Source organism: Schistocerca americana, chromosome 7 (assembly GCF_021461395.2).
Source record: "Schistocerca americana isolate TAMUIC-IGC-003095 chromosome 7, iqSchAmer2.1, whole genome shotgun sequence".
Classification (NCBI taxonomy): Eukaryota; Metazoa; Arthropoda; class Insecta; order Orthoptera; family Acrididae; genus Schistocerca; species Schistocerca americana.
In genome coordinates this window covers 115,456,665-115,482,959 of record NC_060125.1, presented here as the reverse complement: position 1 = coordinate 115,482,959, position 26,295 = coordinate 115,456,665, and the positions used below count along the sequence as shown (strand labels likewise).

Genomic DNA, 26,295 nt, shown 5'->3' with positions numbered 1-26,295 from the left:
GTTACTGTCAGTTGCACTCAACGTATAAACTTTTTTCTTAAAACACACAATCACACAAGCAAGAATCACAAACTCTCAATGTTTTAACGAAAGACCTCCTTTGATTTAATTTAGATCGACTGAAGGCCACATCGAAAATCAAAGGCACAAGGCCTAAGCAAGGAATTGAGGTACAGCAGTTCTTCTTGTGGTTTCACTTCTTTAGGAAAAAAAATTATCTTCAATATAAATAGGCTGAAGGCCTTAGCTTAATATTTTTCCCATAGAACTCAACTGAAGGCCACACATTAATCAAGAACAGTGTTACGACTTAAGGCCGAGACAATGATCTTCAATGTTTAAATAGGCTGAAAAATCGGCTGAAGGCCGCATATCAACAAAACAATTTAACGGCTTAATGCCTAGGAAGAAGAGCTTTCAATTTGAAAAGGCTGAAGGCCTCATACTAAAGAATAACAATCTTATAACTTAAGGGCAAGACAAGGATTTTGAATTTTTAATTTAAGAGAGATTAAAACTCGGCTGAAAGCCACACACCATGCAGAAAACAGTTTTACGGCTTACGGCCTAGAGGGACGAGCTAAATTTCAACTAAAATAGGCTAAAGGCTTTATCCTAAAATACTTGACATAAAACTCAGCTGAAGGCCACATAAGAAACCCAAACAATCTCACGGCTTAAAGCCCAGACAAATACATGTGCAATTTTAAATTTAAGCTGTAAATTTCGGCTGAAGGCCATATACAAACCAGAAAATATTTCTTATGGCTTAAGGCCTAGACAAAATTTTTCAACTTTTGATTTGAAAAGGCTGAGAGCTAGGCTGAAGTCCACAAACCAACTTGAAACAAATTCACGGCATAAGGCCTAGGCACAAGGAATTTTCAATTTTAATTTTGAAAGGCTGAAACTTGGCCGAAGGCCACAAACCAAACAAGAAACAAATTTTTTTTTTTTTTAAATTTTTTTTACGGCTTAAGGCCAAAGAAGAACAGCCTTTCAATTTTACTAAGCTAAAACTCGGCTGAAGGCCACACATAGTACTTAAGACTAAAAAGGAAATCACTGTGTAAAACACAAGGCGCGGCGCTCAGAAGGTTCCAAGGGTTGACCCGGGAAGGTAACACTAACACATATTTAGGTGAGACAGACAGGCAGCCAGACCGATAACCTCTTAAACGAAAGGCAACCCAACTGAAAGCCAGACGACGAACCAACCAACAAGATCAGTTCTGGCCCACCCAACCGGCAAAGCGACAACAAGACGTCAATAGCATAACGTTCTGGATACTGGTGCCCAATCCACCCAAGTCAGAATAAACGCCCAAGACTACCAACACACCTCTGCTGTCGAACTACACGCCTTGCTGGACAGCATCAACAGGACGAGGAAGACACACTGCCGAAAATTGCGTCAACGTCCAGGGCAGGTAAGCGGAACTTCAACGGCCACAAGACCAGTCGCTCCAGAGATGGCACGACAGTGCAATATCGATACGCGCTGCTGCTGCCACTCACGGGCAAGTAAGGCAGGAAGTTAGTGACGCCAGTAAATGGAATAAGGAAACGAGGTGGCAGTACCGTAACAGAAGATGACAAACAATAAATGGCATGAACACGAGCCGAGCGCGGCTCAGCGTCAAACGAAGTTAATTGCACCTGTTGATTCTGCTATGTTTATTTGTCTCGGAATAAAGAACGAACCGGCTGTATGCGTCGCGGACGATTTCCTACTTTCGCAGGTCGTGGTCGTTCTGAAGACCAGACACGCTCTCCCTGTGCGGTGAGGTGCGCAGTCTCACCCTACGAGTCATTTGCGGCATTGTTGGAAAAGCTGATCAGCAGAGCCGAATCGACACTCGAGTTCACCAGCCTCACCTTGGCCCGTGAGACGAGAGTAAGAATGGTACCTCTCATTCACTACTATCAGCTCTCATTACGTTACGTTAAGCTCCAATTTACTCCCACTGAACTAGAAACATATATCGCTACCTGTCTCTACTGAACTGACTCTGCTTAACTCCCGGCTGAAACACTGCAATGTCTTCAAAAATCCGCGCAAAGAAAAATTCTGAGCACCATGCTCAAAGCAACAAAGATCCAACAGTCACAGGAAATGAAGAACATCAGATCTTACGGCAACTTTAGCTATCTGAAGAAAAATATTGGGATAATAAAGAAACCGATATGCGATAAGGCCAGCTGTTCCGTTACTGTCATACTCTATTTCATAATTTTCGTAAGCATTGTCCGAAATTTCTCCGTCTTTTTCATTGTAATGAATTTGTACAAAAGATAAAAAAGTCTAAACATGTAACTTTGTACTCGCCAACCTTTTCGATCAATACTTTATTTTAAGACATAAATTTACGAACTTCAATTACAACTTCAGTTGCTGGTTTGCAAAAATTTTGGTAAATTTACAATATTTCATTTTCTACTGTTGAATAAAAAAATATATTCTCTACATTTATACTGCTATGCTATGATAGTCGTAATTCAAATTTCAGTAAACAGGCTGAATACGGCGCCGCGGTCGCTGACACCTATATAAGGCAACAAGAGTTTGGCGCGGTTATTAGATCGGTTACTACTGCTACAATGGCAGGTTATCAGTATTTAAGTGCGTTTGAACATTATAATCAGCGCACGAGCAATGGGACACAGCTTCTCCGACGTAGCGATGACGCGGGGTTTTCCTCGTACGACCATTTCATGAGTGTACCGTGAATATCAGGAATCCCGTAAAACATGAAATCTCCAACATCCGGCGGCCGGAGAAAGATCCTGTAAGAACGGGACCAACGACGACCGAAGGCCCACTCGTGGCCCTTGATGACTGTACAAAAAAAGCTTTACACCTCGCCTGGGCCCGTCAACACCGGTATTGCACTGTTCGTGACTGGAAACACGTTGTCTGATCGGACGAGTCTCGTTTCAAGTTGTATTGAGCAGATGGACGTGTACGGGCATGGAGACAACCTGATGAATCCATGGATCTCGCATGTTAGCAGGGGACTGTTCAAGTTGGCGGACGCTCTGTAATGGTGTGGGGCATGTGCAGTTGGAGATCACTCCAACCTCTGATACGTCTAGATACGACTCCGACAGGTAACACGTGCGTAAGCACTCTGTCTGATCGCATGCAGGCCGGCCGAAGTGGCCGTGCGGTTAAAGGCGCTGCAGTCTGGAACCGCAAGACCGCTACGGTCGCAGGTTCGAATCCTGCCTCGGGCATGGATGTTTGTGATGTCCCTAGGTTAGTTAGGTTTAACTAGTTCTAAGTTCTAGGGGACTAATGACCTCAGCAGTTGAGTCCCATAGTGCTCAGAGCCATTTGATCGCATGCATTCATTCACGTCCATTGTGCATTCCGATGAACTTGGGCAATTCCAGTTTGACAATACGACAAGTCACACGTCCAGAATTGCTACAGAGTGGCACCAGGAACACTCTTCTGAGTTTAAACACTTCCGATCCCCAGAGCATAATTGAGCATATCTGGGATGTCTTGAAACGAGCTGTTCAGAAGAGATCTCCACCCCGTCCTACTCTTACGAACTTATGGCCAGCCCTTGAGGATTCATGGTATCAGTACCCTCCAGCACTACTTCAAACATTAGTCCAGGCCACGCCACGTCGAATTGCGGCAGTTCTGCGTGCTCGTGGGGGCTCTACACGATATTAGGTATGTGTATCAGTTCCTTTGGCTCTTCAGTGTGTAATATTAATTATGTATTCCTATTGTTACTTGATGGCTGAATATTACGTTACTTAAAGAAATCGAAACAACAAGGAAATGAATGGTTGCAATATTAAGTATAGGAACACCACGCCACTGTATAGTTAGCAATTAGCACTTCATACTTTCGTTTCTTTGCGGTTCATCACGCAGTGTTGCGAGGCTATATTTGAATTTCAAGAGCTTTGGGTTGCCCACGTTCATTATACAATGGAGCAAGTCACCTGATAATTATATTGTGTTTTCTATTGGAAGTAGCATTACGTCTGGCAGTAGCACTTGTTCTGCATGAACGTTCTGTATCGCCGTTCTTAGTCTGGTACCAAGTCTTCCTCGAAGCCACTGCCATACTTCGGTGGCTGTGCTACATGTAAATCTGCGTGTCAATGTGTCTTGTTTGTTACATTTTACACAGTTGAGGGAGAGGGTTTAGTGAATGCATGTAGGTTACTATGTACTAGAATGCTTTCATTGACAACCTTATACCACGTCGGTCTGGTATCTGTTGATAACTGATGGTTATTAATATTATTCCAGACCTCAGGCCAATTTAAAAGAGGGTACTTGTTGTGGATTCTGTTTCGAGATCTTTTTGTAAATTGGCCACCATTTCCTTTCAGTGCACAGTTTAGCGCTCCGGCTTGTGTAGCTATTTTCCATTATCGACATTTTCAAGAAGTTAAGTTTTGGGTTTATTTTTCAATCTTAACAGGTGCTATACGGCTTTCAGGAGTAACAGCGTTTGCAAAGGTATCCGTCAGATCTGGAGAATTTACTCTTGTCTCATTAATAACACCGTTACCAGGAAGGGCTTGCAAGTTTGCTCTATATCAGTTATGCCGATCCATCTTTCTCGCAAGGGATCTCTATTTGATCTTGAAGATATTTCTTCCTCTCGCGAATTACCCTAACTATTGTTGCGGGGCCGGTAACGTGAATACGACAAAGAAAAAACCGAATACGTTGCAGCCGTTTACCAATTTTGTCTCTTGATGCATGTTTAAACGACGCATTAAGTGCTCTTGGACATTAACTTTGGGCAGCGTTGAACGCCAGCTGCAAGCCGCCGTCTTCAGTGAGTATGATACGAGGTCGATCCCAAGACCTAATATCTTCTTCGCTACAGAGATCCACTGCTGTTCGTCTAATTATAGAGCACTGCCAAGATTCATTGTTAGAAATTTTTTATAGTTGATAATGGCTCCAATATCTCGGCAACAGCGGCTACAATGCTTCTGAAAGTTGCTATCTGATTCTGTAACGAAACAAATACGCTCAAGTTGTCGGCTAGTGCGCTGCACGTAACTTTTTCTCATATTAAAGTCAAACTCGGAATTTCACTGTTTAATTTCTTTAACAGTGGTTCCATCACGATTGCGTGAAATTCCGTTGATAGTGGAAACCGTGTCACACTGATCGCTTAATGCCAACGAGCGCTATCTCATGATCTCTCTGAATTTATTACTAATTTCAAATGCCTGCGCTGTTCTCGGTATGCAATAGAGAAGTTAATTTCGGACTGAACAAGGCTAAAAACAGTAAAAGCCGGAAACCCTCTTCCAACTTCTCATACAATTAGAAGCGAGAGAGCGGATATCTCATAGAATACGGAATCATGCATTTGAAGCACTGTCCAGCAGTCCGATAGCAAAATCACCAAGTTTAGATGGATTGCGAACGGAATTCTACCTCACTTATTGTGACATTCTGGAAGGCGAACTTGTTGACGTTTTTAACGATGTCTGGAACATCCGGCAACTCCTTGCAAGTTTCCAGGAAAGACTAATCGTTTTAATACCGAAGATATGTCCACCAACAATCATAGAATCGTTGAGGCCAACAACTTGGATGTATGCAGGTTATGAAATTTTGGCCCAAGTATTAACTCCGCACTAAGGGAAGTAATGAAAATCTTGACATGAGAGGAGCAGACGTGCTCTGTTTCGGAAGCAGTACCATACACACACACACACACACACACACACACACCAAGCGACTTGCGTAATATAATGTACTAGAAATAACGGACATTTGCAAATTAAACTTCTCTAAAGCATTTCACGGGGTCTCCCATAATTGCGTTCTTAAAAAAAATAAAAGATAAAAAATCCTAGATTCCCCAATGCGACATTTTTGTCACAATGTAACAAGAATGGGCAGACATACTGCATGTCTGTCGATAAAGATTCCAAATATACGTTAATTGAAACTCGTCATGCTGGTGTAAATCTGAGTGAATTTGTACTAAAGAAAAGACTATTCCTACACCTAAATAAAGGAAGGCATTTTACGTGTGACAACTTCTTCACTTCACTTTCACTATCATGCCATTTGTAAACAAAGTCAACAAGCGTGTTTATTAGAATAAACAAAATTCTAAAAGAAGTGTCTAAGTGTGTGCACAAAGCTCGTGAGAACCCATACAAGACTGTAGCTTTCAAAATCGACGATATGATCCTCCATGTGTATCAAAGAGAGCCAGGAAAGATTGTATCTGTTGTCAGTTGCTTCCATCCAGCTTTATTGTTTGCAACTTGTAGGAAGTCAAAGCCTGACGCAGGGACATGTTACAAATAATTATATATGGCCCTCAAATATTCAGTGAAAGAATAACTATAATAAAGATAACTTTTTATACATTTTAGATCAATGGCTGTGTGTCCTACTGCGGTGTAACAAACATCAAAACAACAAACGAGATTTTTCACTCAAGCTGGCCAAACATCACACGGAAGACAGAGTTATCCACGTTGAATCATCACACATAGGCGGAAGTCATCTGCCAGGTGTGAAAATCTTGCCAAGACAAGAAAGTAGGTATAGATGTACTTTGTGTGAAAAACCAGCTTGCAGGAAATGTGTTGTTACAAGTTCCTATGTTGGTGCAGACTGCAAAGCTCAGTCTACAGACAGTGATGATCCGTAGGTACCTGAAAGAAACACATTTACTTGCACAGATCGCAACGTGCATTTATAGACACAGTGTGCGAAAAAGTAGACCTGTATTAGATTATGCCAATATATTGATTCTGTGTTACCTGTTGTAGCTTACTTGCAGAAATCATCATTTTTTACTGAAGGCTTTTTGACTTGGCTGTAGTTCTATAGAAATGCAAAATTTCTTTACGATATTACGAACAGTTTTCAAGTGTATGCGTATTTAAGTTGATGCAGACAAGAAATAAGAAAATATTCGATGTCTAGAGTTAAAACAAAACAACAGACCATTAGTGTGACTATTTGTTAAAAAAAACTCTCCCCGTAAAATAAAGAAAAGAAGACTACGAACAAGATGTGAAAGTATCGGCTACATATGAGACAATTGTGTCCCGACGACGGTTTTAGGGGTTCGAAAAATCTGTATTAAGTGTGTGTAGAGATCTCGAAGACAAAGGAAAAGAAATACTTCAGGGCGCTTGTTCCAGTCATGCCTGTTACAACGGCAGCGTCTTCAGTTTTGGTTTCGCATGCTCCACCCTCCACTGCAGTTTGTTGGGTATCTCCTAATATTTGTTATGGAAGCCCCCCATGTCCTAAACAGCATCTACAATGATTTATATCGCTGAGTGAGTTGCTGTCTAGTTTCCAATAGACCCTGCCGAGAAAGTACTGCTGCTTTGCCAAATTAATTCTGGCTGTGTAGGCACAGTGGTCCGAAAATTTTACTGGCCATATCTCAGCAGGTGTGACATTAATAGCTGTATCTCGTGACTCGTAGATCCCATTAAATCTACTTTCCGAAGTACTGGTGACGTAGGTGTAGGCCATTGTGTCGCCGTTTGCAATCTCCCAGATGTCCCGCATACTTAGCTTTGTGATCATATGCTCCAGCTCTGCTCACTTGTTGTAAGTTGGAGTTTAGTCCCTTTGGTTAATGCCACAATTAAAATCTCCTGAGTTTCAACTTTGTTCCACGTCATCGGCTAAACAGGCACAACTTCGTGTTTAATGAACTTAGCATCTGTGAAGTTTTTATAGTTACTTCCAGACGGAGTGTATACATTTAAGAAGTGAGTCCCTGTTTCGGACATTGTTAATGCCCTTCTTTTTACAACCTTCCAGTTTCTACAGATGGTGTACCATTCTTTGTTAATCTACATATATCATAATTCTCGCCTGGAATTGAGATGGTAGAAACTTCCGGTAGTAATGTTGGGTCTTATACAGTTGCATATAAAAACTGTTGAAGACACACGAGTTTTAACCACGAAGAGATTTTGCTATTGTTGAAAGTGCAGACTTTATGGTTCTGCAACGATTTCTGACGATGGCTGGCGATTTCTTGATAATCAGTTTCGGCTTTTAATTTTTGTGATTAGATTTGGTTTCGCGTCTCTGATTTTACGCTTACTTTCAGTAGTCACAACGATACCCTGTTTCGGTCCTTTCTTTTCGTCTTCCCCTTTCTTCACAGGGCGCGGGGTAGCTGCCTGGTTTGAGGCACCTTGCCATGGTTCGCGCGGCTCCCCCCGTCGGAGGTTCGAGTCCTCCCTCGGGCGTGTTTAAGCTAGATTAAGTAATGTGTAAGCCTAGGGACTGATGACCTCAGCACTTTGGTCCTACAGGAACTTAGGGTGCACCGTGTGGGGGGATCTTCTGGAGCCTGACACACTACTCTCACCTAGGTCAGTATTTGACTGTGTAAGAGGTCTTGTTCTATTTTTTCCTGCGCTTTTTCAGTGCTAGTCCCTGATATCTTCCTTTTATGTTGTTCGTTCTTTCTGTTAATATGTAGTCCTACACCTTGAGCTACAGTTGTCTTCTTTTGTAACTCCTCTGCTAAGTGAACTTCTTCTGTATCTGTTTCTGTGGAATGTATATTACTCTGCACTTCAGAGTTTGTTACAGATTCTTCAAGCAACGCAACGATTTGATTTGCTTCCACCTAGAAATTGGTGAGATTGAGTTTCGGACTTCACCTACTCACGTTCACATTAGTGTCTGCTACGTCACGTGGCTCTTGATTTCGTGTTTCAACACTGTCCGAGTAAGGTGCACTGTTGACCTCAGCTATGAGGCTAGACGGATCCTGAATACTTGCTGCCGAAGCTGTTTTCCTGTTATTAATGTCAGATCGATTCTTTATATTGTTTCTGTCCTGTGCTGTGCTAAATTACTGACTGCATCAGCGGGATCAAGAACTGCGTCCTCAACTCCTCACGGTTCCCAGCTGAGACAGTAGTGTTTACATCTGAATCTCTTGTTGTACCCGGAACCCGATCATAAAATAGAGAATGACCTTCGGCAATATTTATTTATATATGAAATTTCCGTCTCTGGTAGTCCTGCTTAACATGGTCGGTTTGGTTCCATATGAAACACAATGAGAGCTGCCCCAGATACGTTAAATAGCCCTGATAGTTCCTCGAGTCGATCACTGATGGAATAGCTTTTTCACCTCCAATTTTACTGATCGTTTATGACTGGGAACGGGAAACTGTTAATAGTCAGCCCATACCTTGCTTTAAATACCACAAATGTAACTTTCGTCTCATAACTTCGTTCAGCAATTCCACTAATATATTAAACACTTTGGGCACGTTGCCTTCCATGCAGCGACAGAAAACTTGAAGTACGGAAGTTAGTACCATGTCAATATTTCGTGAAGAGTACCAAACAACACGTTCGTAAACTGGATGAAAGTTAATTTTGTAATAAATTATAGACTGTTACGCTGTATACTATTCACTTGATCTCTAGTAAGTCTGATAGTTACTTACTGCTCGTTTTCTAAGGCTGTAGGCTGCTCGTTATCCTTTGAGAATTCAAGTTAGAAAGTATTCTTTCTGGGGTGTGTTTCCATTGCAGTTGCACTATTGAAATAGTGAAGATACACGTAAACAACACTTGCCAGGAACGGTTATCAACCTGAAAAGATCGCTAAGTAAAGACACTTGAGAACCGCACAATATCAGCAAGTAAACACAAGTTCCACGCTCGAGTGTCCGTCCGCCGCGACCTTCAGATTAGCACTCTTCAGATCAGCGCTCTTCTAACCATTACGCCACGACAGACAGGCTCCAACGCACTCTCCTTGTCGATCTTATCTTCATTCTAAAACGTGCGAAGCTATCATCTCAACTTGCAAAAGACGAGGACGAGGACCGAGTTGGCAGAACTGGTCTTTCATTGTTAGTTAAGCCTGAGTGATAGATAGTGATCACTTATAAACGCATTATTAAAACCCTCTGTGCTTCGTGTTTGTTGGTATCCAGATGCTGTCACTGCAATTCAGATGTTCTGTCTGGTCCATAATATGTGTCGTGACGTAATCAATCCTTAAGATACGGGGCATAAGTGAATATAATGACAGTCAGGTAGCTCCCATTTCCTGAATCAATGACCCACTTCCTCTGTCTGATGACACGCTCTGGCCCAATTTTTATGCTACTGTTCCCAAATGATCCGTTTTTCTGCCGTTTGGTCTACAGTGTCCCAGTATTTTTGCTGTTGAGTGTCTCTTATGGTCCTCCTAACAGAGTGGAGTGGTCTGCCCGAATCACTTTTCTCGGCGCACAATTCCCATAGAAGTTGAAGGTGCATGAAGTGTTTCGTCTATATATCCTTATTATAATGTTAACAATGATTATTGTAAATATCAGATTTGAAACGAATGGATGCTAGTATACCATTGAGGGGTTACTTGCATTATTGATAATTAAATCTCAATTATTATACTTTAAGATTTGGCGCTCTGCCTTCTGTGGTGACAGCCATCCATGTTATCCACCTACTAAACTAGCGCAATTCTTCACGGAAACGGTGCTCATTGTACCATATGTTTTCGGTCCCTCACGCCCCTTCTGACGTCATATCTCAGCTAACACAATCTCAACAAAACTATGCAGTGGTGGGTAGGATGGAATATTATGGCTCTACAGCCAGAAATGTCGCAAGATAATCTTAAAAACTCATCGCTGAGAGAGCTAAATGCTTCTTAATGATCGTGTTCCAGAAGGATTTCGGGGTTAAAAAAGCTGTTGGATGAGTGTATAATATCCAATGAGGTCTATTTTGAAAGATATAGCATTAATGTAGAGGAATAAATAAATTTTTTTCCAGAAATACAAAAATTCTTCTTTTCCACGCATATCGTATGTTAAAATCGCATGCATGTTTAACGATGGATGGCACATTATCAAGGGAAAGTATGCAAGTGCACGAAATTTTTAAAATATTCATTCTTACAGTCTGAACCGCAGCTGAGCTGTTTGATATTCCCGTGCGGTTCTAGACGCTGCAGTCTGGAACCGCGAGACCGCTACGGTCGCAAGTTCGAATCCTGCCTCGGGCATGGATATATGTGATATCCTTAGGTTAGTTAGGTTTAACTAGTTCTAAGTTCTACAGGACTAATTACCTCAGAAGTTAAGTCCCATAGTGCTCAGAGCCATTTGAACCATTTTGTTGGATGTTCAAATGTGCGTGAAACTTTTGGGACTTAACTGCAAAGGTCATCAGTCCCTAAGCTTACACACTACTTAACCTAAATTATCCTAAGGACAAACACACACACCCATGCCCGAGGGAGGACTCGAAACTCCGCCGGGACCAGCCGCACAGTCCATGACTGCAGCGCCCTAGACCGCTCGGCTAATCCAGCGCGGCCTACAACTTTAAAATATAATAGACATGTATTTAGCAATGGGAATGTAGGCGACACAGGAGTATGGCTCGACATCGTCAGAACCACAATACAACTTGGTCGCGTTATGCGACTGGTTGGTTGTAGCAGACGCGCTGATCAGTCCCGAAAAGCACACTTTAACTGTTAGGGCTCAGCCAGAAAGTCACAGCACTCCCTTCGATGGCGAAGATGGACGCAGTGAAGAGGCTTGACATCGCTTAATTCCGTACAAATGAAACGTAACGTGGTTGATAAATTAAGGAGAACATCAATAAATATTGGTACGGAATCAAACAATGCAATACTGATTACATATTATAATAGGTGAAAAGTGCCATTAAAAAACACTCGATGCTGATACATTTCATTGTTATGTAACGAAATATCAAAACTAGATAACAAGGCGAACCAATTCAAAACCGAGAGCACTTTCGTTGCGAGCTATGTACCACTGCAATAATTCATCATTACAGAAATAACCGCCGTCAAAACGAGTGAAATAATCAAAATTAAAACCACGTTGCCGTTTAATAACTTATTAGCACCTTACAACTAATAAGAAAAATATACCGCACAAAGAAAGGCATAGGTGGTCAATAAAGAAAAATATCAAACGCAGAAATACTTCAACCGACGTACGTACTCACTTTTTGCTACATTCATACTATGTTTTTATTAATACGTTGCCTGCTGTCGAAGAAAATGCGTTTAGAAACGCATATTTCTGGAGACATTTGTAAAGGCTGATCAGAAAGTTTTCCGGTAGAGGGCGTTGCTGCAGCTTGTATGCAACGTAGCGCAACTACTACGCCGGCATATAAGCATCGTTATATACTGGGTGATCAAAAAGTCAGTATAAATTTGAAAACTTAATAAACCACGGAATAATGTAGATAGAGAGGTAAAAATTGGCACACATGCTTGTAATGACATGGGGTTTCATTGGAACCAAAAAACATCACAAAATGTCCGACAGATGGCGCTGGACAGCAAAACGACAGTGACTGCGCATGACAATCGTGTATAAAAGGAGCTGTAATGAGTGGTAGAATCAGATGCGCCAGCAGTCGCAGCATGTTGACGTTACATGAAAATGGGCCTTTAGTGAAGCTGTATTATCAGAGTGGGGAATGTGCTAGTTCAGCGTTACGACCCTATCGCCATAGGGAGAGGATTCGAACGGGTAAAGGTCCGTTGACAAATGCAGCTGTGGCGAGAATGATTTCGAAGTTCTGTTTTGTTGGCACTTAGGCGTACCCTCCTATGCTATCCGTACAAAATCCATCGGCATCATGAACTGTTACCTGGCGATATAGTGAAGCGGAGGGCATTTGCGGTGTGGGCGTTTCAAAAGATGGCGGAAGATGACGATTGGTTGAGTAACGAGTTGTGGACCGACGAAGCTCATTTCACGCTCCGAGGGTCTGTCAACGCCCACAACTGCAGAATTTGGGCTACCGAAAATCCTAGAACTGTCGTGGAAACTCCATTGCCCGACGCGAAAGTCACGGTATATGTTCGATTTACCACATCTACCGTTATCGGGCCTTATTTCTTCGAGGAAATGAGTGATTCTGGTTTTGTAACTGCTATCGTGACGGGTGTGAGGTACGTCGATATGTTACAGAATCACATCATCCCCAGCGTGGCTGATAAACACCCACTGGAACGTACGATGTTTTATGCATAATGGCACTCCACCCCATATTGCTAGACCCGTGAAAGAGCTCTTGCGCGCGTCGATTGGTGATGATCGTGTGCTCAGCCGCCACTTTCGTCATGCTTGGCCTCCCAGGTCCCCAGAGCTCAGTCCGTGTGATTATTGGCTTTGGGGTTACTTGAAGTCGCAAGTGTGATCGACCGACATCTCTTAAGATGCTGAAAGACAACATTCGACTCCAATGCCTCACCATAACTCCGGACATGCTTTACAGTGCTGTTCACAACATTTGCAGCTATTGTTGAGCAATTATGGTGGACATATTGAGCATTTCTTGTAAAGAACATCATCTTTGCTTTGTGCTACTTTGTTTTGCTAATTATTGCTATTCTGATCAGATGAAGCGCCATCTGTCGGACTTTTTTCTAACTTTTGTATTTTTTTTTTTTTTTTGTTCTAATAAAACCCCGTGTCATTCCAAGCACGTGTGTCAATTTGTGATTCTCTATCTACAATATTCCGTGATTTATTCAGTTTCCCAATTGATACTGACTTTTTGATCACCCGGCAGGTAAGGTAGTAGTGCGAGGTGTAAATGCGGAAGTGTGAACTATGGCGACTTTATTCAAATGCGTCCAAAGAGGATCAACGTGCTGCCGACGGCCAAAGACCGGTAGACATCGATTGGAGAATGAAGAATGTGTATGGGACAGCAAGTCTGTCGAAAAGCAGTAATGTGGAACGCTGCTACAATGGCTGAAGCTGCTTCGTGACGACGCGCATCCCCACTTTGCAAATGCCGTGAATCGGATGTTACGCCAACTCAAGTATGGTACACTCGAGCCCTCGCCCGGTAGTCCTTATCTCTCCTCATGCGACTCTCACGCCTTTCGTCCGTTAAAGAAAGCCTTGAAGTTCGAGGATTCCTGTCGGGCGAGGAAGCAAAGCAGCAGGCAGTTACGGACTTCTTCACGCAGCAGGAGCTTCAACGTGGTGCGCCGGCGGGACGACTGTCTGAGTACTCAGTGCGACTTTGCCTGACTGGCGTACCGATTCCGGACTTTATGGCTATCGAGCGGAAACTTTTTGATCGCCCCTTATGTACGCGAACAAAATAACATAAATCACTATATTTCAACACATTCTGGAGGCATTCCCGACTTCAGGAATAGAATTTCATTTGTAGCTTACACTTAACAATAATTAGCTCAACAGCAACTGACAAGTAGAGCGAAAAATGTATTAATCCAATATTAAAGCAATTATACATCATATTAATAGATTTCAGAATGATTTCCGCAATCCTGTAAGACGCGGAATTTATCGTCTTTTGTTCTTTTTCGACCTCGCAAACTGGTCATCACCAGCGCTGTTTTTGGATACAGCGTGGGCTAGAAAGTGTCTCACAATTGTCTGGTCTGGCCACTATAATAATCCTCTGTGACAGTTGCCACCACTAGTTCTCCAAACTGATCATGTTCTGACTAGCCATCATGAGGCAGATCTACCCGTAAACATTACACTAACTACAATTGTCTGTAGAAAATCATTTACGTATGAAAGATAACTATGATTTAAAGCATCATTCTTTAATGTGTAACTTTATTAGGAGACCTCCTCTGACAATGATTAGAAACCTTATTGTATCTGTTTAAGCCACATTACGGCAATGTTGAAACTGTTCCTCCACTTGGCCCCAAGACCAACCATCGAAACAACAGTACAAAAATATATTTTTTCCATTATGTGGCATACCTATACAAGCTCTTTCACAACTGAAATTCTGGCGCCAGAGATTATAACATTTCTGTCGTATCAAATTCATAAACATATCCCTAAAAGTTACAGATCCAGAATCTACATGTTGGTCAGTGAAAAGTTTCTTAAATTCGTCTCAAAAAATACTGATTAAATCGGAAATACATGTGATGAGCTGCTTAAGTAACTCAAGCTCTGTGTAATACCGCGAGCACGCAGAAGTGCCGCAACGCGACGTGGGATGGACTCGACCAATGTCTGTAGTAGTGCTGGAGGGAATTAACACCGTGAATCCTACAAAGCTGGGCATAACTCCGTGAGAGTACGAGCGGGTGGAAATCTCTTCTGAACAGCTCGTTGCAAGGTATCCCAGATACACTAAATAATGTTCATGTCTGGGGACTTTGGTGGCCAGCGGAAGTGTTTAAACTCAGAAGGACGTTCCTGGAGCCACTCTATAGCAATTATGGACGTGTGGGGTCTCGAATCGTCCTGCTGGAATTCCCTGAGTCCGTCGGAGCGTACATTGAACATGAATGGCTGCACCTAATCAGACAGGATGCTCTTTCACGCGTCTACATTAACATCGTACGTTCCAGCAGGTGTTTATCAGCCACGATGGGCATGATGCGATTCTGTAACATATCGGCGTACCTCTCACCCGTCACGGTAGCAGTTACAAAACCAGAATCACGCATTTCCTCGAAGAAAAAAGGCCCGATAACGGTACATATGGTAAATCCAACCCATACCGTGACTTTCTCGTCGGGCAATGGAGTTTCCACGACAGTTCTAGGATTTTCGGTAGCCCAAATTCTGCAGTTGTGGGCGTTGACAGACCCTCGGAGCGTGAAATGAGCTTCGTCGGTCCACAACACGTTACTCAACCAATCGTCATCTTCCGCCATCTTTTGAAACGCCCACACCGCAAATGCCCTCCGCTTCACATGGATTTTGTACGGATAGCATAGGAGGGTACGCCTAAGTGCCAACCGAACAGTAGTGTATGGAATGCCGGTGCGACGTGGCACTGCACGAACGCTGACTTCCCCGTGCATAGACGAACCCGCTACAGTCTCCATTTCTTCCTGAACTGTCTCAGCAGCATTACGCCTTGTGCTCGGTCGGCCTAGACGAGGTCTATCGTCTAAACAACCCATGGCATCGAACTTCGAAATCATTCTCGCCACAGCTGCATTTGTCAACGGGCCTTTACCCGTTCGAATCCTCTCCCTACGGCGATAGGATCGTAACGCTGAACTAGCACATTCCCCACTCTGATAATACAGCTTCACTAAAAGCCCATTTTCATGTAACGTCAACATGCTGCGACTGCTGGCGCATCTGATTCTATCTCTCATTACAGCGCCTTTTATACACGATTGTCATGCGCAGTCACTGTCGTTTTGCTGTCCAGCGCAATCTGTCGGACATTTTGTGATGTTTTTTTGGTTCCAATGAAACCCCATGTCATTACAAGCATGTGTGCCAATTTTTACCTCTCTATCTACATTATTCCGTGGTTTATTAAGTTTTCAAATTTATACTGACTTTTTGATCACCCAGTATATAACGATGCTTATATGCCGGCGTAGTAGTTGCGCTACGTTGCATACAAGCTGCAGCAACGCCCTCTACCGGAAAACTTTCTGATCAGCCTTTACAAATGTCTCCAGAAATATGCGTTTCTAAACGCATTTTCTTCGACAGCACGCAACGTATTAATAAAAACATAGTATGAATGTAGCAAAAAGTGAGTATGTACGTCGGTTGAAGTATTTCTTCGTTTGATGTTTCTTTATTGACCACCTATGCCTTTCTTTGTGCGGAATATTTTTCTAATTAATTGTAAGGTGCTAATAAGTTATTAAACGGCAACGTGGTTTTAATTTTGATTATTTCACTCGTTTTGACGGCGGTTATTTCTGTAATGATGAATTATTGCAGTGGTACATAGCTCGTAACGAAAGTGCTCTCGGTTTTGAGTTGGTTCGCCTTGTTATCTAGTTTTAATATTTCGTTACATAACAATGAAATGCATCAGCATCGAGTGTTTTTTAATGGCACTTTTCACCTATTATAATATGTAATCAGTATTGCATTGTTTGATTCCGTACCAATATTTATTGATTTTCTCCTTAATTTATCAACCACGTTACGTTTCATTTGTACGGAATTAAGCGATGTCAAGCCTCTTCACTGCGTCCATCTTCGCCACCGAAGGGAGTGCTGTGACTATGTGGCTGAGCCCTAACAGTTAAAGTGTGCTTTCGGGACTGATCAGCGCGTCTGCTACAACCAACCAGTCGCATAACGCGACCGAGTTGTATTCTGGTTCTGACGATGTCGAGCCATACTCCTGTGTCGCCTACATTCACATTGCTAAATACATATCTATTATATTTTAAAATTGTAGGCCGCGCGGGATTAGCCGAGCGGTCTAGGGCGCTGCAGTCATGGACTGTGCGGCTGGTCCCGACGGAGTTTGGAGTTCTCCCTCGGGTATGTGTGTATGTGTTTGTCCTTAGGATAATTTAGGTTAAGTAGTGTGTAAGCTTAGGGACTGATGACCTTTGCAGTTAAGTACCATAAGATTTCACACACAAAATGGCTCTGAGCACTATGGGACTCAACTACTGAGGTCATTAGTCCCCTAGAACTTAGAACTAGTTAAACCTAACTAACCTAAGGACATCACAAACATCCATGCCCGAGGCAGGATTCGAACCTGCGACCGTAGCGGTCTTGCGGTTCCAGACTGCAGCGCCTTTAACCGCACGGCCACTTCGGCCGGCCTCTTCACACACATTTCAACATTTTTTTTTTAGATTGTAGACGTGCAGTGTCCATTATTAGAAACGTAAATTCTGCCAGATGGTGATATTAACGTCAAAAATAGTTCCAGAATAATTAAAATCGTAGTAGCTGTTGGTCATTTTACATCAAAGTTATTCCCGTGATGTCCCGTCAGTATTCTCCAGAAAAACGAAAGAAATATATATCTAATTTCTCTCGGCTGATAAGTCAGGTTCTTTACATGAAACACGTCCCATTAGATAGCACTAATCGCTTAGAATAAAATGCTGCGTTTTCTCTCTGTTCGTCTTGGGAAGTTTCTTTAGAAAATATACACTTTCTTCTTATTGATGTCAAGAGTAGAGCTTAGCTCTAGTGCGTATGTGCAGCTGAATTGCCTCTGTGAGATCTGTCACTGCTTCAGAGAAAGCGGTGGGAGGGAAGTCTTGTACTGGTGTCGTGACGGATCAGTGTTACATTTGTGCGTAATGGGACAAAATGCATTTCTTTGTATATCAGAGACTTAAGCAAGAGACATCCATCTGCTTTATGTTCGAAACTAAGAACATATGAAATTATAGACAAAGGTGCTTTTTTGGATGTTCTCTGCATGCGACAAATCAGAAAAACGTGACAATCTCTGTTTCGGAACACGCAACCTGTATAAACCAGCGGTAGCTCTGCCAGAAACAAATAACGTTTCCTTAGATATACAAATTGCCAGGCTCCCTTTACTACCATACAGAAGCTTATAAAGAGTGAGAGAGATAGAGAGGAATGGGACAGGAAGAGTGGTAAGGGCGTAGAAAAGTGTGTGTGCGTGTGTGTTTATGGAAGAGAGAGAGAAACAGAGAGACAGAGAGCGAGAGAGAGAGAGAGAGAGAGGTACTGCTACGACTACAATTTGGAAGTCAGTTTTATTGCTGACAACAACAACGATAAGATTTTAGGCTCAGATGAACAAAACTTTTTCAGATGTTTAATATGTTTGTGAAACAGTGCCGGCGGGGGAAGGTTTCATAGGAATATTGATTGCCCTCAAATCGGATACAGACACCGTTTGTGGTAACGTTTCACTTGGAATGTTTAGGGAGAATCAGTTTTCCTCACTGCATTTTGTGAGAGTATATGGAAACAAAAAAAAAGGGAGGACCAGTGGCAGTTACCAAAACGGCAGAGGTGTTGCGTCTTTCCCAGGCGTGCATTATGCAGGAAGACGTAGTAAGGTAATCAATAGACCGCGGATTTTGGGTAAAAACCTATTTTGTTCCTGAGTTCCTATCTGCATAAAAATTTGTACTTATGTGTTTCATGACTATTTACACTTAATAGCGTTAATTCTATAGGACCTAAAATGCCTATTCCGACGTTAGTGCCTATTTTTCCCTATTTAGGCATTAATACCCTAAAAAGTGCCTATTTCATCAAATAAGAAAGTGGCTCCAAGTTTTTCCACACTATACGACAGATGGAAAAAAAATATTTTCTGCCCAGCGTGCAGCAAGGTGGCTAGTTGATGTGCGCTCATGCTTCGTATTTGCCTAACACTTCGGTCTTTTTTTATTTTTTTATATCTCTATTCCTGTTAATACCAAATACTCTTTATAGGTGTTTTATTATTCATATGTAAAATATAGATCACTGATCTTTACGTTAAAACCTATTTTTTTCCTAAACTCCAATTTGCATATAAGTTGGTACTTATGCGTTTCATGACTAACTATACTGAATAATGTTAGTTCTATAGGACCTAAAATTGCGTATTTCGACGTTGACGCCTAATTTTGCCCATTTCGGCATCAAAATCCTAAAAAGTACCTATTTCGTTAATCTGACATAGAGTTCTTGTGTTTTTAAAGATTAGAAAAAGGAAGTAAACTTAGGGCTTTACGTCTCGTCGAAGGCGAAGGTCGTTAGAGACTGTTTACGATTCCTTTGCTTGCCTTACTACCAACAGCACTCGGCACGGTTGAATGGTCATCCATCCAAGTTCGCACCGAGCGCGACGGTGCTTAATTTCGGTGAGCGAATGGGAACCGGTCAAAGATTTGAGTTACACATTAGAATCGAACGTGGGAGTACTAAATGTTATATTTGAAAATATTTCGTTCATAGGATTCAGGCCAACTGTGTATTTTCGCAAAGAAACGGTTTCATAGGCCTTAAGCTGAGCACGGATTAAAAAATCACAATGTTAATCGTAGACGCCCTCTATAGCTAAATTACTGCCCTTCGCGCATTTTCTCTCTGCTGTCTACTGGCAGTCCTATCAAACTATTCTGTTTCGTGAAAAGTATTATACGTGAATTTTCTGGTTCGAAAAATAATTTTCCAGTAGTGAGATGTTTTCATCTGAGGCACCGGTAGATTCCATTCGCTTGTTCAGAAGGGGCGGCCATCTGTCAGGTGCCATATATCCAGCAACGAGTACGGTACTTCCCCTACCGCTCCCATGCACCGCAGTAAAAGGAAAACAAACACGTCATCGTTCACTTTTTCCCAGCGAAAACAAATCAGTACATTGTGTAGCGACCGACGTGTTAAGTGTTACTGACGTTCTAAGTGCAAAATAAATTCTAGTTTCTGTGTGAGAATACTAAGCCATGCCGAAAATAGCTAGTTCAAAGTCTACTCATATAAGGCAGTGGCTGCAAGATTTTCCGCATTATACAACAGATGGGAGAATTACTTTCTGCCAAGCATACAACAAGGAGGTTAGTTGATGTTTTTCTTAGACTTTTTATTTTCCTGTCACTTAGGATTCTTTTTTATCGCTATCCTTTAGTAATACGAAATACCCTTTATATGCGATTCTAAACTGCATTTCCCTTTTCTCTCGTATTAGGTTTCGAGTGTTAAGAAATCTCGCTTAACTGAGCATGCAGATGGAATCGCACAGAAAGATAATGTTGAACGAAAGACAAAATTGAAGCAAACTCTTTTAACCAATAAATCTGGTGAATCCTCCGAAAAAAAACAAGTTCTGCAGTGATTTGTGTCATGCACTTGTGGCAGCGAAAATTCCCTTTTGGAAACTAGGAAACCCTATTTTCAGAGGTTTTCTTGAGAATTACTGCCATCAGTCTATTCCTGGAGAGTCAACTTTGCGTAAGAATTATGTGGATTCAGCTTACAATGCTGCATTACACAGAATCCGAGAAGATGTTGGAGAATCTTGTATACGGATTTCTGTGGATGAAACTACTGACAGTCTTGGCCATCACATTGCAAACTTGATTATTGGCAAGCTAGATCCAGATGCTCCATCCAGGGCTCATTTGATTTACTCAAAACAGCTTGCAAAAACTAACCAACAAACAATAGCACAGTTTGTGAAAAATAGGCTTAAGGTGCTATACCCAAACGGAGTGGATGAGAATAAGGTGCTTCTGCCCGTCACTGATGCTGCTGCATATATGATAGCAGCGTTTCAACTATTAAAAGTATTCTACCCATTGATGCTGCACGTAACTTGTGTAGTGCATGGGATCAACCGAATAGCAGAGCAAGTAAGGCTACACTTTCCTAAAGTAAATAAAGTATATCTATGGTGAAGAAAATTTTTGTTAAGGCACCGTCAAGAGTACAGGCATTCAAAGAAGAGCTTCCAGATGTCCCACTGCCGCCAGAGCCTGTTGTCACCCGCTGGGGCACGTGGCTGATAACAGCAGAATACTACAGTACGCATCTCTCAGCTGTTCAGAAGGTGGTTGAAAATATACCGGAGGATGCTGCAACCGTAACTGCAGCAATGTAGTTTACGATTCTTCTTTAAAACGTGACTTATCTTACATTAGCGCCCACTACACATTTATGGCAAGAATAATTTCACAATTAGAAGGCTCAGGGAGACCTATCTACGACAATATTTCTTTGCTTGAAGAAGTCAAACTGAAAATTAATGAAGCGCCAGGTGAAGCAGGGGAAAGAGTACGGGCAAAAATGCAAACGGTTTTGCAGAAGAACACTGGCCTGAAGGAGTTGTGTGCAGCTGCCAACATACTTAGTGGAAAATCCAGCACTCCTGACTGCAGCATTCCTGTCCAACATGTGCCGAAAATGAAGTACGCCCCTGTCACACATGTCGATGTAGAACGTTCTTTTTCAGCGTATAAATTGATTCTGATTGACAAGCGCCACAGTTTTTCACTAGAAAACCTAGAAAAGATTTTGGTTATTTATTGTGAAGCCAACTATGGTCAGAATATGTGAAACTACGAATGCATTAATTAAACCATTGCCACATCTTTTTTACGGAGTTCTTTATCTTGCAGGAACTCAAAAATATTTGGAGTTATGTTCAACATTAATGTTGTAGATTGCTGTGCTCTGTAACTGTGTAAATATTCATTCTCCTTGTTTTAATGACTAATAAGATGACTAATGACTGTGTATTTTAATTTATTTTTATTTTCTCTGCATCATTTTTATTAGAGCCTATTTTAGGTTTTATATAGCCTAAATGAACTACTGAAGGAGCCTATTTTAGGTGCCTAAAACACATTTTTTACGACCTAAAAATCCGTGGTCTGGTAATCAATATTCTGCACACATCTTCCTCATTGTGGTATTTCAATAAACTTTCATTAGATTTTCATGGGTTTATTTATATTTGAATTTTAACCATCCCCTGGACTGGAGTCCTTGATTTTTCTTTATATCCAGCGATAAACTCAATGCAAGAAACGTTTTGTCTGCATTTATAGCCTTCTCCATTGGTTTAAAAATACTCCACGACAGCCTGACAGTTACTTCGAAAATGAAGTCCAATTTGACCATCTTTGTTGGTACGTCTGGCAGCTTCTTGGACGAACTGACGGATAGAAAAGAGTGAATCTGAGAAAGAAGCTTGATCGTTACTGGGGGCGTTCACTAAAAACTCGAGTTCTTTATTCAATTTGGTATGGAATAATAACCCTTTTTATTTTTTCCATTGTTTTTAGTTTTGCAGCACGTCAGATCGTGACTCACCATCTGCGTCCCAGGCGCCCTCGGTCTGGTAGGCGGCAGTGGAAGCGCCGAAGTAGAAGTCGTCTGGGAACTGGTTGGCAGCCCTGCGTGATGCCAACGCTGATTGGGGAACTCCGAGCAACAGACTCACAGCGGTCAACACCGCAACATGTAGCGCCACTCGCTGCATTTCGTGCAAAAACGGAGTCCAGTATGGCCTGGCAGTTCAACGGCGTTTATATATCAGTCACACTTGCCACCTGAGGCCGCCTCTTTCAAGTGGTTACAACTCTGAAAAAAGAGTACTTAGGTAATCGGAGAAATCAGCTGACACTTTTCACGTGATTTCAAGTGGTTACAACTCTGAAAAAAGAGTACTTAGATAATCGGAGAAATCATGTGAACAGTGTCACCTGATTCTATCTCGAAAGCGTACAATCTGCACGACGTTCGCTGAAAAGATTGGGAGCTGCTTCTGATGCTGCGAAGATAAATTAAAATAATTACACATGCTGCGTTGGAGGGAGAGTGAGCTGTCCTTCGCTACAGTAGATAGACGACATCGACGATGTCGTCAGGCCTTTCACTGGCCGTCGGCGCGACATGCGAGCCAAAGAGGGGCAAAAGCAGTGAAGGCACTGGGTCGTCCGTCTGTCATCGTGTAAGAAAGTACTGTGAGCAAGTAGAGGGCGGAAACTGACTCCGCCGATTTAACTTCTTTCTCTGATCCGGTTGTTCGGGGCTGTAAGTTCCTCTCTTAGTCTTGTAGCTAACTGCACTCATTCCAGTAGTTGTGCACTCAGGGAGCACGTGGTAGCGATCCCCCCCTCCCCCCCCCCCCCTCGTCCAAACACCACACTCGATAAAATATATGGCGACTTTTCTATCTGTATCGCTCTTGACTGTAAATTCGACGGCGATCGCACACAGGTCTTAATCAAAATGGTTCAAATGGCCCTGAGCACTATGGGACTTAACATCTGAGATCATCAGTCCCCTAGAACTTAGAACTACTTAAACCTAACTAACCTAAGGACATCACACACATCCATGCCCGAGGCAGGATTCAAAGCTGCGACCGTAGCGGTCGAGCGGTTCTAGACTGAAGCGCCTAGAACCGCTCGGCCACACCGGCCGGCAGGTCTTAATCACACCTGGCCTTTTTGAGATAATACTATCATCGACAGTATATGTTGCCTTTCCGACATCAATTATATCACGTTAGAACGACCTATGCGGAGATCAGAAATGTGATAAATGCCACAACCGCCGATGCAGCAGAGTGTAAGCACCCTCCATCGCATCGTCTCACCCAGCGAGTATAAGCTGTGGTTCAGGCACTGGACTATAATTTGTATTGTCTTGTCATCCTTATTTATGTCTTGTATGGTTGCCCTAAATGAAACAAATTGACCTGTAAGTTTAACTTCCACCGTCGGACAATATTTGTAGAAATAGATAGCTGGAGACGCTGCTTTACTTCTGATCTCGTTTGTGTCATATTTCCTCTGCAGGGACCTGTGACAATTTTCTTGTACTCTGTGCAAGTCCGACCAGTGCTAAGCCCTTCTGACGATATGTTGCCATATATCGTATGTTTTTCTACCATTTGCTCTCCATGTTTCTTTAAGACGAAAGACACCTATTTTTGGTAAAAGTTGTCTTTCTCCTGGTTTATTCTGAAACTGACGTCTTTCAGATGCACTCATCTGAGTTTATCTCATTTACTCACGTTTTTCAGTGAATATGGCGCTTTCGTGCACTAGAAATACCTCGAGTTTTTCTGTAGTTGTATCTTACCCTTGTTCATAGCTGCTTTAGTGCTGATGGTTGTAGCGTGTTGTGGCTAAATTTTTATTCTGTTTTGTTTATCAGCTGCTGTTGTAGGAAACAACATACGTTATCCCGTGTGGCGAAAGATAATCTGGTAAGTACAGTATCTAATATGTGATTCACTCCGGCTTTGCAATGTGCAGAAATGCTACACATCCTAGAAAATGTCCTGAGAATCGCATCCTGTTTCAGTAGCTGGCAATGATAGCTTCATGGGATGCAATATGAATAAATCTCAGTACCTTTTCTCATAGTCTAGTCGGTCCTACGCAAGATCCGAATTCTGTGAACTCTGAGTATTTTGTGTGCAGGCGGTTCAGAGCAGTGTTCCGCAAGCCGTGGGCCACGGAGCATTTGTTTCCCGCCACAAACTAATGGGTGTGACATGAACATTTACATACTGTTGTAATGAACTGAGGGATTTCAATTTCATACATAACGTGAATTTTTAAAGAAATTAAATGTAACTTATTTCCTTAGATTTCAAGTAAGAAGCTGTACGTTTTGAGCTATGCATGGCTCGTGTTCGCGCCATCTCTTATTTTATATCCTATTATTTTTTTTTTTTTTTTTTTTTTTTTTTTGCCATACTGCCACCTCGTTATGTTAGTTTCAATTACTGATGTCACTGAGTTGCTGCTTTATCTCCCAGTGAGCAGCCACAGCGGCGCTTATCGATGTAAGCCCTGGCGTATTATCTTTGCTGACTGCTATTACTTCCCAGTTGTCGTGTGTTTGGAGTTAGTTCGGATCTGCCAGTGAGTTGGGAGGCGCTAGCAGTGCAGTTCGGACCTGGCAGTATTTGACTTAGGACGCGGCAGAAGTTCAGTCGGGGCGTGGCTGCAGTGAGGTCCTGACAGCCATGACTCGCCCGACGCTTGCCACTACATTTCACCTGAGTGGGAAACACCTTGATTGGTCGTCGGTTGGTCGCCTTGTCGGTCGACGTGTATGTCGGCCGGAGATCGCATGTGGGTTGCCTGCTTCTGCCGACTCGTGATTCGTCCTTGTTATTGCAAAGTCGCTGCCGTTAGTATTGTCTAGTCCTTCGCGCAAGTGTTCGTGAAACTGTGTGGAGCTTGTGATGTCGACTGCTCAGTTATTTTGGTGCTGTCTCCACGCTGATGTGTGGCAGTCGGTCGGTTGGCATGGAGCAGCGAGGAAATCTCTGCGGGGCGTAGTTTGGCCAGGCCCGCTGGCGGTCTCTACGCAGTGTCGAAGTGTGTGGGGCTGTTCCCAGTGCTACGAGGTTCGTGGCTCACTGACCCTGGACTCTGCTGTGTTCTGACAAAAGAAACAGATTTTAACATAGCAACAGCCGGCCGCTGACGCCGAGCGGTTCTAGGCGCTTCAGTGCCGAACCGCGCTGCTGCTACCGTCGTAGGTTCGAATCGTGCATCGGGCATGAATGTGTGTGATGTCCTTAGGTTGGTTAGGTTTAAGTAGCTCTAAGTCTAGGAGACTAATGACCTCAGATGTTAAGTCCCATAGTGCTCAGAGCCATTTGAACCATTTGAACCTAAGTTAAATACTGCCAGGTCCGAACTGCACTGCTAGCGCCTCCCAAGTCACTGGCAGATCCGAACTAACTCCCAATACACGACAACTGGGAAGTAATACCAGTCAGCAAAGATAATACGTCAGGGCTTACCTCGATAAGCGCCGCTGCTGCTGCTCATGGGGAGGCAAAGCAGCAACTGAGTGACAACAGAAATTGGAACTAACATAACGAGGTGGCAGAACAAAAAGTATGTAAAGCAAGAGATGGGGCGAACACGAGCCATGCACGGCTCAAAACGTACAGCTTATAACTTGAAGTCTAAATAAATAAGTTAAAATTGCATGGTATGCAGTTTCTTACAATAGTATGTAAATGTTCATGTCACACCCTTCAGTTCGTGGCGGGAAACCAATGCCCCACGGCCCACA

At 42.6% G+C, this 26,295-nt stretch overlaps 1 protein-coding gene across 1 annotated transcript in view; it reads right to left on the bottom strand.

Moving 5' to 3' along the window:
* The window catches only part of LOC124622564 (myrosinase 1-like), a 118,665-nt gene extending 95,899 nt beyond the window's left edge, over nt 1-22,766 (bottom strand). The window contains exon 1 of the mRNA XM_047148307.1: nt 22,555-22,766. Within this exon, the coding sequence (XP_047004263.1) occupies nt 22,555-22,723 (169 nt within the window). The 5' untranslated portion in view covers nt 22,724-22,766. The remainder of the gene's footprint in view (nt 1-22,554) is intronic.
* Nucleotides 22,767-26,295: the final 3,529 nt, after the last annotated feature.